The sequence below is a fragment of the Amblyomma mixtum genome, chromosome 1 (genome assembly GCF_055824585.1).
Source record: "Amblyomma mixtum isolate Tamu chromosome 1, ASM5582458v1, whole genome shotgun sequence".
Lineage (NCBI taxonomy): Eukaryota > Metazoa > Arthropoda > Arachnida > Ixodida > Ixodidae > Amblyomma > Amblyomma mixtum.
The window spans coordinates 85,211,283-85,237,873 of record NC_143012.1 but is presented as its reverse complement, the minus strand read 5'-3'; the positions used below and the strand labels follow the sequence as shown (position 1 = coordinate 85,237,873).

The 26,591-nt window shown below is 45.1% G+C and overlaps 2 protein-coding genes across 2 annotated transcripts in view; one reads left to right on the top strand and one right to left on the bottom strand.

The window, feature by feature from the left end:
- LOC149367087 (FAS-associated factor 1-like) overlaps positions 1 to 9,063 on the top strand; it is a 33,632-nt gene extending 24,569 nt beyond the window's left edge. The window contains exons 14-18 of the mRNA XM_089554124.1: positions 21 to 109; positions 787 to 867; positions 3,824 to 3,934; positions 5,262 to 5,483; positions 8,940 to 9,063. Of these exons, the coding sequence (XP_089410250.1) occupies positions 21 to 109; positions 787 to 867; positions 3,824 to 3,934; positions 5,262 to 5,483; positions 8,940 to 9,038 (602 nt within the window). The 3' untranslated portion in view covers positions 9,039 to 9,063. The remainder of the gene's footprint in view (positions 1 to 20; positions 110 to 786; positions 868 to 3,823; positions 3,935 to 5,261; positions 5,484 to 8,939) is intronic.
- Positions 9,064 to 17,484: 8,421 nt separating this feature from the next.
- The window catches only part of LOC149367086 (tRNA pseudouridine(38/39) synthase), a 30,042-nt gene continuing 20,935 nt past the window's right edge, over positions 17,485 to 26,591 (bottom strand). Inside the window, exons 9-12 of the mRNA XM_089554113.1 lie at positions 26,426 to 26,489; positions 24,059 to 24,176; positions 19,837 to 19,952; positions 17,485 to 17,592 (exon numbers count right to left, since the gene is read on the bottom strand). Coding sequence (XP_089410239.1) covers positions 17,501 to 17,592; positions 19,837 to 19,952; positions 24,059 to 24,176; positions 26,426 to 26,489 — 390 coding nt within the window. The 3' untranslated portion in view covers positions 17,485 to 17,500. The remainder of the gene's footprint in view (positions 17,593 to 19,836; positions 19,953 to 24,058; positions 24,177 to 26,425; positions 26,490 to 26,591) is intronic.

Genomic DNA, 26,591 nt, shown 5'->3' with positions numbered 1-26,591 from the left:
TTGTTCCTCCTCGCCCCCAGGCACGGTGGAGCTAGATGATCTCATGACCCGGCTCATGCAAGTGGTCGAAGTGTTCACCAGTGAGATGGCCAACGAAAGCCGGGAGGAGGTGAGCTCTGTCTGCACCCAGTTTTGGTGCGCCACTGGTGTAACACCGGGGCATATTGCACCCTGTATGTCTTTGGAGCATTGCAAGGTAAACAACCTGACAGATAGGCAGCTGTTAACTATAGCAGTCACATAATTGTACTTAAATTGCAACAAAACCGGAGCGTAATCATCATAGGGTGATGTGGCTGGTGGGAGTAATGTTTGGAAGTTTTACTGGCCTACAACTTTTCTAAACGAATGCTGTACTCCTGTGGATTGCTTGCTGTCTTAGCAGTAGAAAATGAGGTGATGCTCTTGGAATGAGCGCTTCTTCCATGCTTTGGCTGCATTTGATCAGTGTAACCTGTGATACTGACGTACTTGTTGGCACATAAGCTGCCAAGTAAGAGTTTGCGAGTTCAATACCGGCTGCACCAACCGTATATTCCTGGAGACATGATGTAGAAACAGACATGCATGCATGTAGTAAATATTCAGTGGATATTGAAAAACTAGGTGTTGAGTTAATCCAGAGCATTTCTCTGCTGCTTTTCTCCAGATTGCGGTATTTCTTTGGCATGTGAAAAGCCCATTGACCTAAGTGTTTCAGTTCACTGATGTCAGTCTAGCTGTTGTTTAGCTGCCACTGCTGTGTTTCAAAAGGGCGGTGATTTGACGGAACGCTTGTCCTTGCAGCAAATGCGGGAAGCCCGAGAGCAGGTTCGACGGGAGCAAGACGCAGCGTACGTTGCCTCTCTCAAGGCCGACCAGGAAAAGGTGGGTGTCTGTCTAAACCACCAGTGCTAACCTACAGCCATTGCTGCACTGGGCCTGATGGATGGGGCTGATTACTAATCACTGATAAGCCATGACAGTTTTGATGTGGACTGTGTTTTTATTGTGCATGTCAGAATTGAATTGTAGTTTCCCCCAATTCAATTCAGTAGTTTCCCTGGTCCAATGCTTAGGGGAATCCTCAAAGGTGGAGCAGGCTTGTAATAATGGAGTAATTACTCATTAACGTCTACCCTAACGTAGCCATATGGCTACAAAGGAAGGCTATCCAACTTCCACAGAAACTTTGTAGTTGGAGAGGGTTCATAGGGTTCGAGCCCTGGAGCAGGACAAATTTTCCTTCAATTATGAAGTTTCCGCACAAGTTGTATAGCTTTCCTTTGTGGCCATATGGCTGCGCTTTGACGGATGCTGATGAGTAATTACTCCCTTATTAAAGTAGTTCCCCTACTGTCTGGCATTGATACCCTCTTCCCGGCGACCGCACCAGGAGCAGGCTGTGATTGAAGGATGTAAGGAATTTAAAGGTATTACAACTTCTCTCTTGTTCATGATGAAGTTAGTGCCAAAAACGAGGACCAAAGTAGGAGAGAAGACGCAACATGAGCGCTTTGTTGTGTCTTCTCTCCTACTTTGGTCCTCGTTCTTGGCGCTAACTTCATCATGAATAAGATTAAACTCGCCCAGCTTTCCACCTTACCCAACTTTCCACCTCTTGTGTGAAAAAATTTTGACACAACTAGGCAAAACTTATTCTCACTAGGTGCCTGGGTGTGCAAATCTTAGTCCACTTTACGTGGCACTCTGTTCGTGCCATGTAAAGTACCCAATATTGCTTTGCTTCGCAAGTGCCTCCTCTAACCCTGTTTCATTGAATTTATTACTGTATGCCTTTCATTAAGCAGCTGTTATATCGCAAGCCATAGTACATCTCACCCTGCACTGATCAGCATTTGAAAGTTGGTGTACCATCAAGTCGCACCATTAGCTACAAAGATGCCTTTGTTCGCCGTACTTAAGCATGTGGTACCACTTCCCTACCTCCATCTCTCAGCCTCTGTATCAAATTCAAAGAAGTTACAAGTTTGGTCTGTTCCCCACCACTCTTGCTAATGCCTGTGGACATTGAGAGTATGGAAATAAAAAAATAAAATGCACCCGATAGCTCACTTGCCCTAGTAAACATATTCAGAGGGTGACAGACGGGCTCTGGGTGTAAAAGCATGCAAATGGTCAGGGAGTAGTCCCAGTTGTATTCCTAACACGAGTGTCTTCTCTCCTTCCTTGGTCCTCGTTTTTGGCGCTAACTTCATCATGAATAAGATTCAACTCGCCCAACTTTCCACCTTACTTCTCTCTTGTGTGAAAAAATTTTGACACAACTAGGCAAAACTTCTTCTCACTTGGTGCCTGGGTGTGCAAATCTTAGTCCACTTTACGTGGCACTCTGCACTCTGTTCGTGGTGTTGTAATAGGCAAAACTTCTTCTCACTTGGTGACGGTGTGCAAATCTTAGTCCACTTTACGTGGCACTCTGTTCGTGGTGTTCCAATAGGCAAAACTTCTTCTCACTTGGTGCCTGGGTGTGCAAATCTTAGTCCACTTTACGTGGCACTCTGCACTCTGTTCGTGGTGTTCCAATAGGCAAAACTTCTTCTCACTTGGTGACGGTGTGCAAATCTTAGTCCACTTTACGTGGCACTCTGTTCGTGGTGTTCCAATAGGCAAAACTTCTTCTCACTTGGTGACTGGGTGTGCAAATCTTAGTCCACTTTACGTGGCACTCTGTTCGTGGTGTTCCAATAGGCAAAGCTTCTTCTCAATTGGTGACTGGGTGTACAAATCTTAGTCCACTTTACGTGGCACTCTGTTCGTGGTGTTCCAATAGGCAAAACTTCTTCTCACTTGGTGACTGGGTGTGCAACTCTTAGTCCACTTTACGTGGCACTCTGTTCGTGGTGTTCCAATAGGCAAAACTTCTTCTCACTTGGTGACTGGGTGTGCAAATCTTAGTCCACTTTACGTGGCACTCTGTTCGTGGTGTTCCAATAGGCAAAACTTCTTCTCACTTGGTGACTGGGTGTGCAACTCTTAGTCCATTTTACGTGGCACTCTGTTCGTGGTGTTCCAATAGGCAAAACTTCTTCTCACTTGGTGACTGGGTGTGCAACTCTTAGTCCACTTTACGTGGCACTCTGTTCGTGGTGTTCCAATAGGCAAAACTTCTTCTCACTTGGTGACTGGGTGTGCAACTCTTAGTCCACTTTACGTGGCACTCTGTTCGTGGTGTTCCAATAGGCAAAACTTCTTCTCACTTGGTGACTGGGTGTGCAACTCTTAGTCCACTTTACGTGGCACTCTGTTCGTGGTGTTCCAATAGGCAAAACTTCTTCTCACTTGGTGACTGGGTGTGCAAATCTTAGTCCACTTTACGTGGCACTCTGTTCGTGGTGTTCCAATAGGCAAAACTTCTTCTCACTTGGTGACTGGGTGTGCAACTCTTAGTCCACTTTACGTGGCACTCTGTTCGTGGTGTTCCAATAGGCAAAACTTCTTCTCACTTGGTGACTGGGTGTGCAAATCTTAGTCCACTTTACGTGGCACTCTGTTCGTGGTGTTCCAATAGGCAAAACTTCTCACTTGGTGACTGGGTGTGCAAATTTTAGTCCACTTTACGTGGCACTCTGTTCGTGGTGTTCCAAAGTTTCTGGGCCAATTCCAGGCCAGACAGCATCGCCTTGCCAAATGTTTTCCTCATTGCCGTGGTCTTGAAGAATGCACCGTTTCGCAAACCGTGTGACCTGTCGCAAAACAAACTGTATGCCATGAAAAAAAGGAGGCTCGAGCGCAATCAAGTGAACTTAATTGACATTTAGTTCGAGCTTCCTCCGTTGTTTCTTCCGACAGAAGATAATTTGAATTCTGCATGTGCGCCCAGGACAAGCAGCGCCAGCAGGCGGAGCAGGAGTTGCTGGAGCGAGAGTCCGAAGCGGAGCGGCAGAGGGCGCTCCAGCGAGACGAGAAGCTCCACCAGGAGGAGCTACAAAAGGTTGGCATCACACTGTCGCTGCTTCGCTAGATTTTTTTTTTCCCCGTACGTCTCTCTTTGTGGTAAGTACTGCAGTGCTTCAGCAATGAAAGCAATTGTCAGTCGATCCCTGCTGCATCTAGGTAGTCCTTCAGGTCTGTCTGTTGCACGTACGAAGTGACTCGCCCTAGACTTGTTTTCGGAGCCAGTTGACCTTGAGCTGTTTTTCATGGTCTTGCGTGATCTTTCAACATGCATACTGCACAGACGGCACAAAAAGCGGCTAACATTTGTGGCATTAAGTCTCCGATTCATTCGTTAAAGGGACATCTAAGGCAACTCTATTCAATTTGTGCTCTTGTAAAAATATATTCTGCGACTCCTTAAGGCTGTTGTTCTGCAAGAAAGACACATTTGTGCCTGAAAAAAATTTCATTTCAAAATTTTCCCACCACTTGATTCGGACTCGCGATTTCTGCTCCGAAAAGGACTCCGTGACCACCATCATGAGGAGAGTGGTGGTGTAGCCTAGGCTATGGGATTTGTGCAGAAAGAAGTGTCGATGCACTGCTGTTTGCTCCCTAAAATTTGGCCGGCAGTGGCGACACCTGTGCTTCATTTCTTCGTCTATTAGTGCTTATAAAAGCTATGTTTTTGGTGAAAGTAGCGTTTTTCTAACTGGAATGCTGTAGTCTGCTGATCCAAGCCAGGTTGAAATTATCTCCGGAGTCCCTTCAACTTAGTGCCTCGCTGTAGTGACAGGGTCGGGGAACAAATGCGACTTGATGATATCCTAGCCGAAATCAAGAGGAGGAAATGGGCGTGAGCAGTGCATGTCACATGGGGAGCAGATAAACAAGTGAATTGTAAGGGAAAGCAGGGGTACTGGGGCACTGGGGGACTTTCTCTCAGTGGGTCTTTCTCGCAGCAGCCTTTGTCCTGATGGGACTGTGATAGGTGTAACGTTAAGAGACCGGAAGCAGGCGGAGTGGGTGAGGGAACAAATGCGGGTTAATGACATCCTAGTCGAAATCAAGAGGAAGAAATGGGCTTGGGCAGGGCATGTAATGTGAAGGCAAGATAACCGCTGGCCCTCAAGGGTAACGGAGTGGATTCCAAGAGAAGGCAAGCATAGCAGGGGGCAGCAGAAAGTTAGGTGGGCGGATGAGATTAAGAAGTTTGCGGGGATAGGGTGGCCGCAACTGGCTAAGGACAGGGTTAGTGGAGAGAGAGACATGGGAGAGGCCTTTGCCCTGCAGTGGGCGTAGTCGGGCTGATGTTGATGATAATGAGTGTGGTAGTTTTTCACACCGCAAGTGCTCACCCACCCACCTGCCTGCACGTGCAGGCCATGCTTGAGTCCCTGGCGGCCATGGTGCCTGCCGAGCCCCCCGAGGACGGTGGCACCGAGGGTGCTGTGACGCACCTGCGGGTCCGGCTACCCTCGGGAGAGGTGCTGAGTCGGCGCTTCCTGGCCCAGTCCCCGCTCAGCCAGCTGCTGCTATACCTGGCGTCGTGCGGCTACCCCTCGCAACGCTACCGTCTGCTGTCCGCATGGCCCCGGCGAGACGTGAGCACAGACTTCCCTTTGTTTGCTTGTTTTAGTGTACAGTAGAATCGCAATGATACGGACACGGTTGATACGGACTTTGTGATACGGATTCGTAAAATTCCCCAACCGTAGTACATTGTGTACAATCATACGGACACGGGTGATACGAATTCGTAAAGTGGCCCAACCATAGTACATTGTGGACAGAGCTGATACGGACACAGTTGATACAAGCACTGTTGATACGGGCACGGTTGATGTGAATTTCGTGATATGAATTCGTGAAGTGCACCAGCCGTAGTACATGGTGTACAATGTGCTGAATTTTTCGGATGTTCCAAACTCTCTTGCGGTACTGCAGGTGATGCATGTGCACGAACTGCACCCTCGAGCACTAGGCGCTTCCGGTAAATTGCTGATGTCATGATTGCCAGTCGCGCTGAATGTATCGCGGGTAGCGAGCTCTGGCTTTGTGGCCATTAATAAATCTAGTCATCCGTTAACAGATCTGTGTGGATAATATTACAAAAACTATAAAATTCTTGCCCCATGTTTTGATGCATTTCGTGATGCACCTCATCCCTTTTCTCAGGCCTGAGAAGAAGGCTGAGGTCTTTATTTGATTTGTTGGGCTGTTCGGAGTCCTCCTTGTCTGGACAAGGGCTGTCGCTGAGAACACCCAATTTTTGAAAGAAATAGTACCATGTGTTTGGCACATGATGGTCTGAGTTGCTTATGCACTGTAAAACCCAGTGCAGTATAATACAACACAAAGCATTTCTCTTGCTTCTGCATACGGATGTTGTTCGTTTCGGACGATACGGATTTTGTCCGTGATTCCATAAAGATTTGTGTCATCGAGATTCTACTGTACATGCGTGTCAAGTTCATGTGCTCCTCGTCATCCGGGACTGCAGAAACTGCACTGTGCTGTTGTAGCAGCTTGCCAGATGCAAGGATAAAAAGGGCGAAGACGACACTCGCACATGATTTTTTCCTGAAAAGCACCTGGATGGAACTCTGTGCAGTAAACGCTCGTTAATTCGAAGTTCAAGGGTAAAAAAAAAAATGGCCCCGAAAAAACGTTTTAACAGTAACCGCTTCCATCGGGGTAAATTTATTCGGTGAAAGACTGGGCAGTGGTTGCTTGATTTTGATGTGAGAGCAGCGCGATGATGACTATTCTTCTCACCGCTACTCCACTGCACACTTCACAATTGGCAGTGTCACGTATGAGAAGGCTTCAGCATACTAACTGCAAACAGCTCATGTTGATGAGCGCACAGTTTCATTGCGCTCGAAGAATGGAAGAACCACCTGGACGAAAATGGTCAGCAGCTCGGTTGGCTGGCTGATGCGGGCTGGTGCTGAGCTCAGAAAAGCGAAACCAGAACTATGCGGTGCGACTGCCCTTGGAGACGGGGCCGTCTCTTTCTTTGTCATGCTTGCTGTTGCATGTGCGTCAGAGGTGCACGAGTGACTCCGCAGCATGTAATTTTGGCTGTCCGGACGACCACTTGCCGCGCCAGTCATATACCTGTACACAAGCCTCCCTTTGGGAGCCCGTTCAAATTAACCGTGCAAGACCTTAAGCGTCCGAGTTGGCGAGCTTACGAAGCCTTGCACTTACATGTGCTTTGGCCAGGACTGCACTGGCAGTTAAAATTATCCGGATTTTTTAATAACAGGGGATCAAATTAATGAGCTTTTACTGTAAAGCACTTAGGGTTAGCATTAGCCTTGTTTCTGGCTGCCTACATGGTCTCCTACAAGGCAAGCTGATAGTGACGATGATTTCGAAGTCAAACTTGTCATTTCATGGGACAAGCTGCAGCGTGGCATGGCACGCAGTTTTGGTTTTATTTAGCACTAATTTGCTTTGACTAGTCTTTGTGCGTATCTGCAGTGGCAAGGATATTGGCAGTGTGCCTGCTTGTATGCGAAGAGTCAATCAGTGTGCAATGTTCGTTTTTTTTTAGTTCTTGTTCTCTTTCTCCTCTCTATTTATGTAATTTGTTCTACCTGCAAAATCATACACATGCTGGCAAACTGGCTACTTTAGTTTTTGCTTGAAATCATAAAAAATTTTGCTTAATTTGGTGCAAAACGAAGATCTTGACACTGAAAAAAATTGGTGTGTCACCATGTTTTTTTTTGTGTGTGTGAAAAGAAAAAGGGTTGCACATCATTGTCCCAGCCTGTCCAATGGCCATGCTTTGTAGGCACTGCTGCAACCGCACTTGTCCAGTACATCTTTCTGATCACACAAGTAGAAGCATATCTAAGCACAAATCTCTTAGAGGCCTTTAGATGTTTGTAACGCAGGCGTGGTGTATCAGTGCTCCTTCTCGATATTCATTGCAATGGAAGAAAAAGGGGTATCCTTCCTGGCACGTGATTATTTTAAGTTGTGTAATCAGCCGTACTTTGTGGATAATAAGTGCATTCTGGGGCCTCATTTATCTGGCCTCTTAAGAGGGGAAGAAGGTCTTAGAAATAAATTTTTATTAATGGAGTCACAACTATGAAATCTTCAAGGAACATGCATTTTCGCATGCTGATTCCAAATACGCAATTGAATTTTATGTACAACATGTCCTTGTGCACTTATGCAATCTGTTGGGTAACTTTTGCCAAGAATTTGAAAGAAATTATGCTGCAGAGAACTTGTTAGAGTGCATGCCATTGGTTTCCTTTGACATCAGGATATGCAATAAGGGTAAAATTATCAACCTGTCTATTATAGGATTTTGAAATCATCAGTTTCTTCCCGTTTGTGAAGTGGCAAATTCAAAACCCTGTAACTCAACTTCTATGATAGGCAGGATAATAATTTTGCCCTTATTGCATAGTTTGATGTCAAGACAGGCCAATAGCGTGCGACCTAGCGAGTTTCCTGCAGCAAAATTTATTGAAAGTTCTCGGCATATTATATAAGTGCACAAGGAGTTGTTTTACTTAAAATTAAATTACATATTTGGAATCAGCACGCAGAAATACATGTTTCTAGAAGATTTCGTTATTGTGACTTCATTAACAAAAATTTTTTTTCAAAAACCAACTTCCCCGCTTAAATATTAATAGGTTTGTGCTCAGCTGCCGCGGTGGCTCAGTGGTTATGGTGCTCGGCTGCTGACCCGGAAGACGTGGGTTTGATCCGGGCCACGGTGGTCGAATTTCGATGGAGGCAAAATTCTAGAGGCCCGTGTGCTGTGCGATGTCAGTGCACGTTTAAAGAACCCCAGGTGGTCAAAATTTCCGGAGCCCCTTCACTACGGAGTCCCTAATAGCCCGAGTTGCTTTGGGACGTTAAACCCCATAAACCGTAAACTATCTTTTTAAATATTGACAGGTATGTGCTGAGCTGCAGACTTCGTTGTGTGTCTGCTTCAGCTCTGGGTGCACGTTATCGAGCCTGCAGCGCGAAGTTGCGAGACTGACGGTGCCATCTTCGTTCTCCTCCCCCCCCCACAGCTGTCCAACCTAGATGGCAACAAGACCCTGGAGGAGCTCCAGCTGTTCCCCAAGGAGACACTGACCCTGGAAGAGCGGCCCTCGGTCAGCCTGGATTGAAATTAAATGCACTCACAGCACTGCACTGTCGCCTGGCCTTCTTCTTGTAGTTGGGTCACCCGTGAGGCCGCATGCATAGCTGGGGCCTCCAGTCCAGATGAGAGGGCATGAGTACCATTTACCAACATCCCCGTATCTTCAATTAAATTTTTGCAAAGCAGCAAGAATTGATCGCGTATGGTCGTCTTTATGATATTAGTACTCTGTGTACTGCACATGGGGAGATTATGGTATTAGTACTCCGTGTACTGCACATGGGGAGGTTATGGTATTAGTACTCTGTGTACTGCACATGGGGAGGTTATGGTGGTAGTACTCCCTGTATTGCACATGGGGAGATTATGGTATTAGTACTCCATGTACTGCACATGGGGAGATTATGGTATTAGTACTCCGTGTACTGCACATGCAGAGATTATATTAGTACTCCATGTACTGCACATGAGGGGATTATGGTATTAGTACTCTGTGTACTGCACATAGGGAGATTATGGTATTAGTGCTCCCTGTACTGCACTGGGGCGATTATGGTATTAGTACTCCGTGTAATGCACATGGAATATTATGGTAGTAATACTGTGTATTGCACATGGGGAGATGATGGTATTAGTACTCCGTGTACTGCATGTGGGGAGATTATAATATTAGTACTCCGTGTACTGCACATGGGGAGGTTATGGTATTAGTACTCCGTGTACTGCACATGGGGAGATTATGGTATTAGTACTCCGTGTACTGCACATGGGGAGATTGTTATTAGTGCTCCGTGTACTGCACATGGGGAGATTATGGTATTAGTACTTCATGTACTGCACATGGGGAGATTATAGTAGTAATACTCCGTGTACTGCACTAGGGAGATTATGGTATTAGTACTCTGTGCACTGCACATGGGGAGATTGTTTCATAGTAATCAAGGAGTAATTACTCATTGACATCCACCCAAGCGCAGTCATACGGGTACAAAGGACAGCTGTACAGCTTTTTCAGAAACTTAGCTTTCCTTTGCAGCCGTATGGCTGCGCTTGGGTGGATGTCAATGAGTAATTACTCCCCGAATACAAATCTACTCCACCTTGGGGGATTCCCCTAAACATTTGACCAACACTGTTCCCACTTCGAGTTATTGATCAATTCGCTCTTGCCCTACCGTAAGCTTGCCGTCCTGGATAGCTCAATTGGTAGAGTGACTGCTCTGGTGAAGCGGTGGTCTCAGGTTCGAACCCCGGACCAGGACGAATTTTTATTTAACTGCAAAGTTTCTGAGAAAGCTGTATAGCTTTCCTTTGTAGCTGTATGGCAGCACTTGGGTGGATGTCAGTGAGCAATTACTCCCTTATTACCAATCTACTCTACCTTTGGGGATTCCCCTAAACATTTGATCAACATTGTTTCATAGTGCTTGATGATGGGGAAGGGGATGTTTTTCCTTTTTGTATGCACTAAAAACATTGTTAAGGCGTACTTGCTCAAGCGGTAGTCCTGCTAAATACACAGACACATGAAATCCCCAACTCAGCTGCCATTATACCTCATACATTTGGTGCCGTAGTGGGTTATCGTGAATGTCTTGGTTAGTGCATGCTTATCATGACATACAAGGCCGAAGGGGTTCTCTTGTAAAGCAACCATGAATTACTCCGCACACTGCAAGGAAGCTGTGCCAGGGATCCTGGAAGGTAATTGCTATATGACTGTCACAGTTGCAGCTGCTGGCACACAAGCAGAGAAGGGTGCTGTCGGCTTGCATCGCCAAATGTGCCAGTGTACACCGCTTCCACCTCATTTGCAGGCGCTGATGTCTGAGCGGTCATAGCCGTGCAGTGTGCTTTATCACTCACGTGACTCGGTTTCTCCACTGCAGCAAACTTCAGTTTTCCTCTATATGCCATATACAGCTTTGGCGCGATGCTAGCTTATCTGCGATTCGCTGATGACATGGCCTTGCTAAGCCACTCAGCAGATCAGAAGCAGGCAGAGTGGGTGAGAGAGCAAACGCGGGTTAGTGACATCCCAGTCGAAATCAAGAGGAAGAAATGGGCTTGGGCAGGGCATGTAGTGCGAAGGCAAGATAGACCGCTGGTCCTCAAGGGTAACGGAGTGGATTCCAAGAGAAGGCAAACGTAGCAGGGGGCAGCAGAAAGTTAGGTGGGCGGGTGAGATTAAGAAGTTTGCGGGGATACGGTGGCCGCAGCTGGCAAAGGACAGGGTTGATTGGAGAGACATGGGAGAGGCCTTTGTCCTGCAGTGGACATAGTCAAGCTGATGATGATGATGATGATTAGCTTACTGGCATCATTGAACAGCTGTGAGTCTGCCCCATCTTGTTGTGCTGTCACACAGTATTGGCGTTGTCGTGGGTCGTGCACTTCCTAAATCTAGTGTTCCAAGAGGCACCATTCTCCAGCGTCTTGCCAGTCTTGCGTCGGGGCAAAGCTCCAAGTGTTAATCACTGCCAGTGACGACGCCTACCTGCTGTGGAAACTGTCAGCTTTTGCATGTTAAGGGCTAGACATTGCAGCCGAGACTTCTGCAGCGTGGTCTGATACTGAATGCTTGACATGCATCATCTGTTCGTACAGATATGGAGCCCATTAGAGAAGCTGGGACCAGGTTAAAGTGCCTTTGAGGCTGGACTATCAGCTGTGAGGTCTCAACAGCTGCAACATAAATACCTTATATAAAGTATCTGTATATACATTATGTAAGGTATACATATTACACGAATATATATTCGCGTAATGAACCCACTCGCATAATGAGACCGCCCCCCACTTTTGTCAGTGAAAAATTACTTTTTTTTTTTTTAAACCACTAGCTTTTTGTATTTGGTTCCTCAGTATTCATACCATCCGCAGTACAGACCTTGGCAGTGCACCAAAAATATCATGGTGTGTTTGTTATCTTTTGTCGAGAGCGGGGGTGGTGGGGGGAGGCTACGCGAACTTGGCAGAGCACCAAGACATTGTACACCCTTGACAGAAGTGCCAGCGGCGATGTATCGGAGAGGAGCGTAGCAATTTAAACCAGAACCCTATAAAACATCTCTACACTGAAATGCTATGAAGGAAGCAGGACCTTCAGACCCCCCCCCCCCCCCCCCTACGCAATATGGTGGGCTCGAGATCGGGAGCGAAAATGCCTAACCACTCGCCTTCCTGCATGCGTTTTTCAACCTCGAGTAAACAGTGCGTACCTGACCATGAGAGCCGGTGTTCAAGTTCGCTTGATCTCTCCGCGATTTGCCGGTGCCACGGGCTATCGCAAATTCGTCCGATCATGCTCTGATGCAGCAAATACCTTTCAATGTGAACAGTGCTAAACACCGGCGACACAAACAAATCTGTTGAAACTATTTTCCCAAGTAATGAACCCTCCTCCATAAACAAACTTTTCTGGAAAAAAAAGTGGGTCCATTACGCAGGTATACAAGGTAATCATTTCTGTGGTCCTACGTCAATAAAAGCTCGGATGTTATCCTTTAGTAGGTCTGTGACGTGGATATAATGAAGCCGTTTTTGGTAAGAGTGCACTGCCTCTTTGCACATAATGTTTCAGTGGTACTGGTAGGTACACCTTCGTGGGATTTTACTGTAATATAAGCTTTTTTTATAGAAGTATACAACAGCTGTATCTTACCGGTACTCACCTATGGAGCAGAAACGTGGAGGCTAACAAAGAGGGTCCAGCTTAAGTTAAGGACAACGCAGCGAGCTATGGAAAGGAAAATGATAGGTGTAACGTTAAGCGATCAGAAACAGGCGGAGTGGGTGAGGGAACAAAAGCGGGTTAATGACATCCTAGTCGAAATAAAGAGGAAGAAATTGGCTTGGGCAGGGCATATAATGCGAAGGCAAGATAAGCGCTAGTCTTTGAGGGTGACTGAATGGATTCCAAGAGAAGGCAAGCATAGCAGGGGGCGGCAGAAAGTTAGGTGGGCAGATGAGAATAAGAAATTTGCGGGGATACGGTGGCCGCAACTGGCACAGGACTGGGTTAACTGGAGAGACACGAGAGGCCTTTGCCCTGCAGTGGGCATACTCGGGCTGATGATGGGTGCAGCCAGCCTTTTCTTCAAATGCAGCACAACTAATCGCTGAAAAAAAAAAAAAAATGCTGTCCACACTATCTAGGCGTTATTTATGATGTCAGTATGGCTTGGCGGCCCCACATCAAGACTAACGTTGAGAAAGGTGAGCATGCACATGGTAGGGTGCTAAGAACAATTACATAATAGGAAATTTGACATGTGCCGAGACACGCTCCTACTTTACAAACCTATGTCAGACCCATTTTAAAATTTGGCTGCATACTCTTTTCTGGCTCCGCTAAATACAAGCTTCATCCGTTGCTGCTGTTAGAAAGGCGTGCACTGTGCTTCTGCCTAGGTCCCCCTCAATGAGTTTCCACCGTGGTTCTGTGCCTGGAAGCTTCTATTCCCAACCTTAAATCCCGTTTCCAGCTATTAACTGTTAGGACTTTCTTGCGAGCATTTGAGTCTGCTCCTGGTGTGGCTGGACCCATTTTTGTCTCCCACCCGGCTCTCCTTCTCGCTCAGCATTGGCCACAGTTCCGCCTCCCTCAAGTTGTTTTTACTCAAAACCTTTTATCGATCACTGGTGTGGATCTCAGTTTTGTACGTAGAGTAGGTTCTGCAATGTCCCCTGTGGATATTTATTGCTTTTGATTACATTTTCCGACCTAATGCGAAGCATCTGCCTGCCAGGCCACCTCCCTGATCCTCTTGGTAATTTCCCATGTCACACTGTGATTGCTACAGATGCGTCCGGGGCGAGCCAGAAGGCAGTGGTTGGTATTTATTTATTTATTTACTTACAAATACTGCAGGCCCTTCTTGGGCCCATGCAGGAGTGGATACAAAGGAGATAATACAGGGGAACAAGTTAGGTACATATATAACACAAAATAAGAATTCATCATCCTAGCGGCATCGTGGTGGTAATGATGCCAATTCTGGGAAACGAAAATAGCGGGTTCAGTACGGAAACAAATATAGTTACAAAAAATACAAATGAAAGTCGGCATCACAGCTTTATCATGGTGGTATTACTGATGAATCAATGCTATTGACATGCTCTATGAATGATTCAACTGAGTTGCAGTTCACAGCTGTCGAGGGTAGTTTGTTCCAGCTAGATATAGCCGCTGGAAACAAAGAATATTTATGAGCATTAATATGGCTTATGGGTTGATGAAGTGCTTTCTCGTGGTTAGTTCTCTAAGAGTGACGAAATGGTTCCTGGAGGTATGTTTCTCTTGATATGTTCAAATCACCATGATAAAGTAAGAACAGAAATTTTAGTCTTGATGCTGTTCTACGCTGTGCCAAGCTGTTAAGATCTGCTTTGTGAAGTAGGTTAGATACGCTGGAATGTCTGGAAAAGCTTGAGTATACAAAGCGCACTGATAAGTTTGCCTATCAAATATTGCTGATGTGGACTCCAGGTAATGTCAGCATATTCTAAGGTTGGTCTTACGAGCGCTTTATATGCATTAAGTTTTACATTAGGAGGAGCGTTGCATAATCTTCTTCTGAGGAAATATAGCTTTCCTTGGGCCTTATGACATGTTTTTAATATGTTGTTCCCAGCTTAGATTGCTTGATAGTGTCACTCCTAGGTATTTTATATAATTTAGTTTTCTCAACTGGGACATTGGCTATAATGTATGAAAAATCTAGTGGCTTTTTCTTGTTGCTAAAAATTATGCTTTTTGTTTTAGTGGCATTGAGTCTCATTTCCCATCTGGTGCACCAGGTCTGAATAGCCGATAGAGATTCATTTAGTTCAGTCTCTCTCTCTCTCGGGGCTTTTCGCTTCGAGTCCCGGATTCCACACCCATACTTCTAGCGGAGTTTGTGGCTCTTGGGCTGGCTGCTTTGAAAATTCCCCCCAGTGTCTCCCAGGTGATATTCCTGTCAGATTGTCCCTCTGTCTTGTTGGCGCTGAAGTCTGCACAGGACGCTCTTTTGAGCCGCTCACAGAAATCTTTCATTCCTAGATGGGTGAAAGAGGTGCGCTTCATTTGAATTCCAGGTCAACTGCGGCACTTTTCAAAACAATGCAGCAGACTTCTTGGCAAAATCAGCTCTCGATGCACCTGTCGCCTGTAGCGTCCCTAATCTCAACCTGTTCAGAGTGTCTCGTTTTCAGTATATAACCGCCATGATCCCTTGCGCTCTATCGTTGACTACCAACATCTCATGTACCCATGGAAGGTGGTGCGTGTAAATTCCGGCAGTGTGGGGTAGCAATGATGACTTTCATGCGATGCAGGATCCCCTGCTTAAACCTTCACTTATGCAGATGCGGGTTCAGTCCTTCAAATCTGCGTGGCTTACAACACTGGAGCATTTCCTACTCTTTTGCCAGCGGTTTGCATATTGCAGAAGGACGCATCTAGAAATTCCCATTACTAGGTTGGGACTCACTCTGTCGGTCCCGCTTCTTGTCTTCTTCGGTGCTGGCCCCAGAGGCATTGCATCAAGTTTGCGAATACCTCCACAATTACGTGAAGGCCATTGGCAGATTCCCTTGCTAATGGTATCCAAAATTTCAGCCTTTAAAAAAGATCTTTCAGCAATTTTCATGTATTTCTCTAATGCTTCCGACGGATTATTTTTTATTATTATCATTTTTTAATCTTCCTCTAAAATTTTTTATTTTTTACCCAAAACAAAACCATTAGCTTGGCGCCAATCTACCCTCTTCTTCTGGCTCTCGTTGAACCCTGGCCTATCCCTCATCCTGGCTATCTGCCATGTCATTAAGGCAACCAACAACTAATTTCTAGGATCTTGGGTCCCATTGTTGTGATCGAAAAATGCTTAAAAGTACCCAGGCAGGGTTGTACTCAGGGGTAGGGCTAACTATCATCAGTTGTTAGAGTTGCAGATAGGTCTAAATGTGGTGCAACTGAAACTCTCCTGTTCACACTCCAAAAATGGCTCTCCGTAACAAATGCCCTTCCCAAATTCCTGTGACGTTGCAGTGCCAGCAAGAAATCTGTGTATAAATACACATCCAGTCAGCATTCTGTTGGTGTTCATTCAGCACCATGTAGTCGCCAACTGCTGCCGCACGGATTAAATAATGGAGTGGAAAAATTTGTAATTTGTGGGGTTTTAACATCTGAAGGCGACACACTGGCTATGAGGGATGCCATAGTGTACGGCTCCGTATTAATGTACACCATCATCTGGGGTTCTTTAACGTGGTATACATCTTTAGCGTTTTACCTCCATCGAACCGCAGTTGCCACGACCACAATTGTGGTTTCTCACAAGTGTGCTGAAAAGGGGTCAACCAGCTTCAAGTGGATTGGAAGTGCCTCTCCATTGGCCCTGTTAATAACAATGGCACTTTAATTTGTTCACAGATTTAAACTGAAAATTAACGATGCAGTTCAATACCACCTTTGAGGGTGTGTGCGGAATTGGCTAGTGCAATCGACATATTCAAGCTTATTGTGTTCAGCACAATGTGCCAACAGAAATTTTAGTGTAGTAATAATGGCCTGCTGGAGGGGGACACTGCAGTAGTAGAGTTATAGTATAGCTTACGTAGACATACGTAAAGGCACAGTGAACACTATAAAATAGTGTCACTCGTACGGCACATGTGCCAAACGCTATTTCAAACCGAGGTTTTAGGTACGTTCACGTTACGTACTCTATTTTTCGAATTCAGCGTGTATGCTCTTGCGTACGCCAGGAAAAATAGCATTGTCAACATGGCAGTGCCCACATCGCCCACATTGGAGAGAAATTGTCAATGTTATTGGGCTTTTAGGCATATTCACTACCCTTAAATGGAACATGTGATTTTCGCTTTGCTTCCTCTCACTGACAGCAGAACGAATGAGTGATAAACTTGCCCTATTTTGAATTCTGTGTAACGATTCCGCCGTTCCTAACCCTAACAAAACACAGCCGACTGTGGATTGGCCCGATTTGGACTTTTAAGCCAAGGTATAGTCATAGCCATTGCCAAAAATAGCCGTTTTGCCGGTCAGCTGGCCGGTTGCAGTGCTTGTAGCACGTGTTGGTTGGTGCTGTCATCGTTGCAGTGCTCGTAGCACGACTCATTTTGGGGCGCCATGCAAACGGCTATCTACGTGATACGACTTGGATAAGCTTGGCCAATGCCTTGGCTAAGCGCAAAAAAAATGACACAAAATGTTTTTACATAATAACACCAGATGGCGCCACTGTGGCCTTAGCTATCGTATCGTTGCATTCAGGTTGTTGTACGGTAAACTAAAAGTGCTCTTGCGACATCCACAGAAAGCTGAATGCTTGCATATAGCGTACGTAAGTGCTCATACGCTATACTAAAAGCCTCTAGTGTTGCGACAAGACAAATCAAAGTACTGCACATTTCCTTTTAAGCAATCACAGGTTCAATGCATTCGTGGCATGGAGATGTTGAGTGATACACCTTTTATTCAGCCGTATCGCCTTGTCCGTCTTCCCGCTCATCTGTACAAATTTTCCGCCTCTTGGCAAATGATGCCATGCGCTCTTCGAGGCTACCTGAAAAACAAAAATTGCTGTTACGACAGGTGCCACTCAAGGGACACTCATTTTTTGCAGCGGCCACAGAGAGCACTGGTACCGTGCTGCGTTTAAACCTCAATTTCAATTAGCACTGCACGCTGATGGCGTTAGCTTGCCAGGAATAGTATACACTGTGCTGACAGACTTCAGCTCCGAACATGAAACTGCACATCTGACACTGCACATCACAACTGCAACAACGCTGGCAGTCATTGGAACTCGATGAAGTACAGTAAAATCTTGTTACTTCAACCCCCATTAATTGGGAGTCCGATTCTCTCTGATTCCGTCTGATTCTCTCTCTGGGTCCATCCGATTCTGTCAAAAATACCTATGTCCTGTTCTGTGGTGTGAAACTCGTTAATTTGGAGGAATTCGGCCATACTTCGGTGAGTTCGAACATTCGAAGGAGCTCGCTTCCCCGCATGGCACCGTAGATGGGGTGGTGATGGTGAGCGAGCGGCTGGAAAGTGCATTCACTATAGCATGAGCAACGCTAATGCCCAACCAAAATATAAAGTTGTCCTACTCATCGCTACGATTAGTATCAGTCTAGAATGTAAGATGGGATGCTTTTTTGTTTTGTGCTGAGTTGCGCCTTATTTTTTGCTTTCCTAGTGTGCACATCACGGAGCGTTTTGTTGGCGTTTTTTGTGTTATTGCAGAGCCTTTAACCGTTTTGCGTAGCGTCATGTGTGCATGTGGTGGGAGCGGCTGTTGATGCCCTGAATGTCCTAGAGGACATTTGTGTTGGTTTATATACCAACAGTGCATGCACTGTGCCACTTGACAGAACTGCAAAGAACATATATTTCCCACTCAAATTTCTTGCACATAGCAATCGATGACTGCAGATTTTTTTCGAAAAAGTAATGGTTTATTGATGTGAGCTGCTTTGGTAAGGTAGTTTTCTGTCCCCCGGTTATTTCGAAATTTGATTAATTTTCTCCGCTCCTGTGACATCCAAATTAATAGGATTTTGCAGTATTTTATGCCATCACCTCGCTACACAAGTGCGCACTCGCAAAGCAAGTAGATATCTGTGTGAAATCTGCGGAGATGTGCTTGCAGCAAACCATGTATTATTCTTATGCATAAAACTTTGCAAACTGAGGAAAACACACCTCACTCTATTTTACAATGAAGGCATCCCTGTCACTCTTATAAGAAAATGCACATTTGTTGTGTGATTTCTATGTTTCTAAAGAAATGGAATGGCTGGAAAAAAGCTAGATCAGAAAAGCCTCAATGCATTTAGTTCAACAAACAGATATTTTAACCCTGCATTTGGCACAGATAGCCTTTGCTGCTTGTGTGCCAACACAACTGAAAGTCATTAGACACTTTCAGTTTCTGCGTACCTAGTGACATTGCATACGCAACGCTCACTACGTTCCGTATGCAGTAAAGGACACCCCCGCCACACTTACAGTTGGCCGTACCACCGCAGAGCAGCGGCGGTTTCGTGTCGTGTTGCCATCTAGTGACAAACACTGAAAGCCCTGCAGCGCTGGGCTGAAAATTTTTAAGTTTCTGACAACATAATCAGTATATTACTGTTTTTAATGAAGGAAAAAATGTATAATGTTTAATGAAGTGCAAAAGCAGGCACATATGACTAAAAAATTATTCGACAGGTGCTGTTGCTAAGACGATAAACGTACACAATGTTACTTAGGCTTAAAAGGTCAAAAATCGCCTCACTATCTGAAAAACAAGGGGCATTTGCCTCTAATAGTTTGGTGTGTGGGTGAGAGTAGACAAAATAAACGCTAACAGCACAGTTTAGAGCGAGCCATCACGTAGAAGAGAGGAACGGCGAAGTGAATTTGGTCCGAAGCGGGCGAGATGGTCGCCGCCATGTTCTCTATGCAGCATGTAGTGTTCCACGTTGCGTACGCTACGCTATGCTTTATAGCGGGCGGGCGTCTACAACGCATGGCTAGATAGGTTGCATTGTGCGCATGCGCATTTGTTACCCGCAGTGTTGTTGCGTGCGCAAGCTCACTGCATACGTCCAACTAAAAGTCTCTATTAGAACTGCTGCCAACGGTATAAAAGAGGTTTGGCGAGAGTAAGATGATTTAGACCACAAGGCCATAAAGCAGCTTAGCTTGTGAAAATGAAAGTTCTGCGCTGCACCAACACACAAAATCATTCTGTAGGCAACAGATGTCCCTCACTGTGAAAAGTGGACTTCAAGACAGCATCTACACGTACCGCACATCGGCCTCTCCAGAAGAGGCTTGTGGCTACGGGCCATAGATGGCAGCAGGCAGCGTGGCTGGCTCCGGACGTCGGGCAAGCCCGCCAGCATGCTCTCCATCAGGGCGCTCCTGCAAGAGGACACACCGTGTCCGTGTGACAGTGACACGCCAACTGCCTCCGTGCAAACTCACATGCGATCTGCTCCACCATATTCCGCGAAGGCTCGCTAAGTTTGTTTGTTTGTTCATTCCTCAAAGCTGCTGGCACACGGCTTTATCGCTTTGTTGCAATACAAGATGTGACCAGATTTACCTCGATGCACAACTGCTTTTGCGTTGTTCCGAGGTTGTTGCGGTTGCTTTTCGTGCTTTATCATGAAAGTACGACTGAAGGCAATGGTGATTCCGTTCTTCAACAACTGCCGAGCACGTTTGTTGATGTCGCTGCCTGCCACCCAGTTTGTTTGTTTGTTTGTTTATTGGTTTCTTTCCAATACAAGGAAAAAAGTGAACCGCGAAAAGCGAACAGTTACCGAGTTCTTTGTGGGCGCGAGTAAGCCCAGTAATGAATTTGAGTTCCAAGCCATTCTGCTCGTCCATTGTCCATGGTGTTGTCACCACCTTGTGACAATTGGACTTTAGCTACGCCTGAGGACCACGTACAGTTAAAAGTAGCTTATTTCACCATGCCCACTACTCACGCATGTGATTGGTGCTGTCGGCATAGTAAAGCCCGCAATTTCAAATGCCACTGTGCAACGTTTGAGCACTGCAATCACGGAGGAAGATAAAATGGCCGCCACCGCCTGGAAGATGTTGAAGTAACGAGCGTTAGCTGTTTGGTTTACTAGAATTGATATGAATGAAATTAATGGAGGTACACCAATAGAAATACGAATTTGTACGTTTATTTCCCAATATGATAAACATGCTCACAAACCTTTCACTTGTACATATTGCAACCAACTATCACACAGATCACTGCTTAACATTTTCGCTGGCACCTTCATCAAATTCTTCACTTGTTTCTACAATGCTACTGTAGATGGCGCTACAAGTCTCAACGCGAGATGTGCTGTTCTCTAGTTGCTGCCACAGATGGCGCTGTGATCTCAGGGTGGCAGCAGACCCCATGAAATCTTGAATCTTCAGACTTTTAAGAGCTAACACTCTTAAAAGTCTGAAGCGGCTCCCTGTATCCGAGAAGGATTGCAAAAATCGTGGCGGAAGTGGCGTGCCATTCCTAAGCCTACTTTTCAGTGCTGATAGCAACGGCGTCGTCGTTGCTAAGGCGAAGCATAGCAGCCATGGGCAACAGAGTAGGGAGCTTCTTGTAACGGAATCACATCTTCCAGTCGTAGAGGCTTCACGAAGAGTGATGTCATAGCCTCTCCCCTAATTTTTCCTTCCTCCACGACTGCAACATTCTCTTAAAGCTAAAACTGGCTATGCTGTAGGTTTTGCTGCTGCATTCAAATGGTGCTGTTTCAAATGCACATGTTCTGTGCTATTTTAAGTTCATTTCACTTTTTTTTAAATCACGAATGTGGAAAAGAAAAGTGAAAGATAACGAAAAGCTTGTCACTTGGAAAGCCAAAGAGTATCGAACAGTGGTTGTCACCCAGTGCCTGGCATAGACCAACAGCAATCTGTGAGGTAAGCAAGATGCAGTGGCACCAATGCCACTGTCTGGGACGACTGGGGGTGAAAAGCAGGGTTGGCACCCATAGGAATATACACTTAAACAAAAGTTTTCAGAGTAGTTTCTTGATTTCACAGTGAACCTATGATGTTAAGCAAGGGACTGCACAACACAAACACGGACTTGAAAAGAACAAGGACAATCCTTTCCGACTTGCCCAATGTCATGCTGTCTTGACCTTTATGTCCTCCCTTCACGAAGCATAACCAAGTGCATCCTAGAATAGGTTGTGAAAGTATAAAACGTCATATTTGAGTGTCGGAGTCGCCCCTGGCTAGAGTACGGGGTAGAGGGGGGGGGTCTCGAAGTACCCATGGAGGTGGCCGGCCATTCATTAACAGTTTACTTTGAAGAGATTGACAAAGCATGCAACGCCATTTCGAAGCTACCGCTTTAAAATGCTATGATGAATGTGTGTCGTGAAGCCGGACAAAACCCCAAAAGGCACTCTTATCCGCACGGTGTTTCCACAAATCGCGCAAGCTTTGTGTAGTCCGACATGCTGTCGCATGCGCTACGTTTCCTTGCAAATACTGCTGATCAAATTATACACCACAGACAACATTAGATGGAATCCTCAAACACCATGGCAAGTTGTAAGAAAAGAACTGTAGCTTTTCTTACAACAAGCACCATCTTGCCCAACAAAATGTTCTTCTAAACCATGGCAAGTGAACAAAAGACAACCATGCACTGTTGCAGAGTATACTTTGTCCCATCCACTCTTCAAAAATGTTAACGAATGGCTGCCTCCATGGATGGTTTGTGAGACAAAAAAAAGACTTAGGAAAGTTATGCATACATGTGTTTTGATGGTTTGCCCCATATCCCCAGCTGGGACTGACCCTCGCGCGCACTTATAGCGGTGTTTTAAAAATGCCCTGCCTCTGAAATGGCATTTCATACCACCACAATCTGTTCTAGGATGCACTTGGTTATTCTTCACAAAGGGACAACATCATAGGTGCACTGTGAAATTAGAAAACAGCTTTGAGAACTTTTGTTGACATGCACTCCTATGGATGGTAACCCTACTTTACAGACCCAGGCGGCTCCCGAATCTGCGAGCGCCCACAATGTTTGTAAACACAGTGTTGATCTATACTGTCACGTGGCTCACGAGACAGGTGCAGTAGACTACAGGCAAAAAGAAGGCTGATGCAGAACTCTAACAAAGTGAAAACAACTCGGCAGTGATCTTAGCAACAAGAGCATGCAACAGCCATCGGAGAACTAGAATGGCCATCACTTTCAGCTGCACTCTCTTTAAAGATGACAGGGAACTTTTCACATGACATTCCCTCATTGTCCAGAAAAGGGACAAACACTGTAGGAACAGTAACAAGTACTTATGACTTTCTGAGGCTGATTGAGCTGCATCGGGCGAACAAACAAACAACTAGCCTTTCGTGTCAAACAATGACAAGGCACTCGACTTGTGGTGAAGAAAGCACCCAGTTTAAAAATGAGCATAACAGACATTGCACAGCACACGGGCCTCTAGAATTTCGCCTCCATAGAAATTCAGCCGCTGCGGCCGGGTCAAATTTCAAGGGAGGCGAAATTGTAGAGGCCTGTGTGCTGTGCGATGTCAGTGCACATTGAAGAACCCCAGGTGGTCGAAATTTCCGGAGCCCTCCACTACGGCGTCCCTCATAGCCTGAGTTGCTTTGGGACGTTAAGGGGGGACGAGGGTCTTAAAACGGACCTTTTTATTTGTGGCTAGAATGTCATGAAATTTTGCACACAGATGCGTTTTTCTCTTCTGATTTCAAAAATGTAGTCATAACTGAGCTTGTGGTCTTAGATCAAAAGTTATCTTAAATTCTAGAGTGTAATTAGGTAATTTCTTATGCAGCTTTAATGAACTTTCTCAATGCATTTTGTTGCTTTTAATTACATGAATTGATAGCCAGCGAATTCCCATACCCGATGACATTCTTACATTTTTTGTTTAGGCCACGTATAAATAGCAATTTACAATTAGCTTAACGAGTTGCCGTGTAAAATACTGCGACCTTTTACTCTCAACATAGTATGTCAGGATGACATGCCTTTAGAGAAAAACGAAGAATGTCATAGGGTATGGGAACTCTCTGGCTATCAATTCATGTAAATAAAAGCAACATAATGCAATGAGAAAGTTCTTTTAAGGTGCATAAGAAATGACCTAATTACATTCTGGACTTCGTAAGATCTAAGACCACCAGCTCAATTATGATTGCATATTTGAAATCAGAAGAGAAAAATGCATCTGTGTGCAAAATTTCATGAGATCCTGGCCCTAAATAAAAAAGTTAGTTTTAAGACCCTCGTCCCCCTTAAACCCCAACAAACAAACAAACAAACAAAACTAGCAGCCATGCTCTAACAACAACTGGCAGGCTCCACTAAACTAACAATGCACTGAGACATGTAGGAATCATGTTTAGCATAAAAGGGGCCTGGAAACATTGCCAGTGTGAAAGGGTGGTTGTGTGGACAACATGAGCATCATGTCTTCAGTATGGAGGAGAGAGAGAGAGAGACCCACTTGATTCGTGCCTGCGTCCACAGTGCCTGCAGGTGTGTGGCGACAGCCTCTGCCTCAGCTGGGCCCTGCTGCCACTCCAGGCCCTCAAACTGGCAGTCGTAGAGCACCAACGGAAGCTCTGCATGCATGCATGTACACACCGCAGTCAGGCAGACATTCAAACACATGCACATCAGTGCCCGAGTGGCAACTAAAAGCAGAGCCTTTGCCTTTTCCAAACTGACCACTGTCACCTGTAGCAACTACTCAGCAGATTCACAGCTTCCCAAGTGAGCACAGGGCATGAGTACACAGTCCAAGTGACCCACTTGAATGGAGTGGCAAAATGCAAAAACCTTACTTAAGGGGGGACGAGGGTCTTAAAACTGACCTTTTTACTTATGGCAAGAGTCTCATCAAATTTTGCACACACATGTGTTTTTCTCTTCTGATTCCAAAAATGTAGTCATAATTGAGCTGGTGGTCTTAAATCTTGAAAAGTCTAGAATGTAATTAGGTAATTTCTTACACAGCTTTAATGAACTTTCTCATTGCATGTTGTTGCGTTTATTTACTTGAATTGATAGCCAGAGAGCTCCAATACCTGGCGACATTCTTTGTTTTCCTCTAAAGGGACGTCATTGTGATATACCACGTCGAGAGTAAAAGGTCACAGTATTTGACATTGCAGCTCGTTCAGCTAATTCTAAACTGCCATTTATATGTGGCCTAAACAAAAAAAGCAAGAATGTCATCGGGTATGGGAATTCGTTGGCTGTCAATTCATGTAATTAAAAGCAACAAAATGTAATGATAAAGTTCATTACAGCTGCGTAACAAATTACCTAATTACACTCTAGAATACAATCTAGAAGATAACTTTTGATCTAAGACCACCAGCTCAGTTATGACTACATACTTGGAACCAGGAGAGAAAAACGCATCTGTGTGCAAAATTTCATGAGACTCGAGCCACAAATAAAAAGGTCAGTTTTAGGACCCTCATCCCCCCTTAAAGAAAGAACTGATCACCAGTTATTACGCCAGAGTAACACGCGAGTCAGCAACATCCTTTTGCAGTGCTGAATGCACCGTTCAATGTGCTATTGAGTGAAGCCCTCTATGCGCCAGGGGGCAAATGGTGCAAGCACTCTGTCAAACCACTGCGGAAAGAGGACACCACAAATGCGTCATGCATCCAGCAGTGCCACTTTTCATTGCTGCTCGTTCCTCCTTCGTGTTACGCCGCCAATGTCGCAGAACCGGGAAGAGTGCCTTTAACAGCTGTCGCTGTAAAATACATGCCATGGTTTGCAACACTCACCACAGTTCCATGGTGCATGCCTTGGGGCATAAGAATACACTTTCTTTCTTTCCAACTAAATGCCTTCTTTGCCCACTTGCTTTCTAAGGGTGTTTTTCAGAAAAAAGAGCAGAGGAAGAATCCCCTCTATCCAAATTATTTTAGAGCAGTAAAATTCCCCTAGCAATACCCAAAATGCATTGAATGCAATCCACTGCATTCAGAAGACAAAAAAAAAGAGATACACTTCAAGGGGGACAAAAAAAATATGTGTCAGGGTCATTAGCCTCACAATACCATTCTTGTTTTTTGAGAGGTAATTTAATTTCACCCGCCACCATCACACATGTACTTCACGACAGTTTGCTGTTCTACAAAATGGTGAGCAGACTAAACTAAGTGAAGAGAACTTATAGGTGCTAGAAGAAAGGAGGCCAATTTATGCCAATCCCTCAAATGTGCACAGCAGCTTTGCAGTGTTCATCTTTCAGAATTGGATCTGCACAGTTACCAGCCACTATATCATTTATTTGTTTATTTACATAATAATACAGGAGAAGGTCCCAAAGTTAAAAACTGTCAGGGGAACCTCCTATATAGAAATTTCATGAAAAATTTTATATAAAGACAGCACCAACACAGTTCTAAAAATGCTCGCCATGCAGTGCAATTAATAGTACAAAAATAACATAACTATGTTTTGAAGTTAACAACTGTGTGACCGGAAAATCAAAGTTATAGAACATAACAGCAAAACAATACCTCAGATCAAAAGCTGTACACAAGTACACACATTAGAAGCAAGCCTTGCTTGATTATGATTAACTAAAGAAGTAGCTCTAATGAAATCTACTGTGATTTCGTTGTTTAAGATCTTAAAAATGAACAATGCTAACTTATGCAAGAAGAAATATCGTAATGGTAGCAAACATAAATGAGTCAAGAGACGCACTGCGCATCTAGTAAAATTGTTAAAGGTAATAGCGCTTGACGAGGACAACAGTGCAATCCTGACTGCAGCAGTGCAAACTCGGACTCAGTGACTCATCATATCACAAGCATGTGTGGAGTGAACATGGACTCACCTGACGCCATGGTATACTGTGGCTTCCGAGGATTTTTCGCTACATCCAGTAACTCCGATACGACCTGCAGAACAACAGTGCATGATGCATACAGAGACAGTAAAGGTTTTTTTTTTCTTCAAGCTAGAAATACGTATAATCCATGCAACATGCCTGCTACATTCAC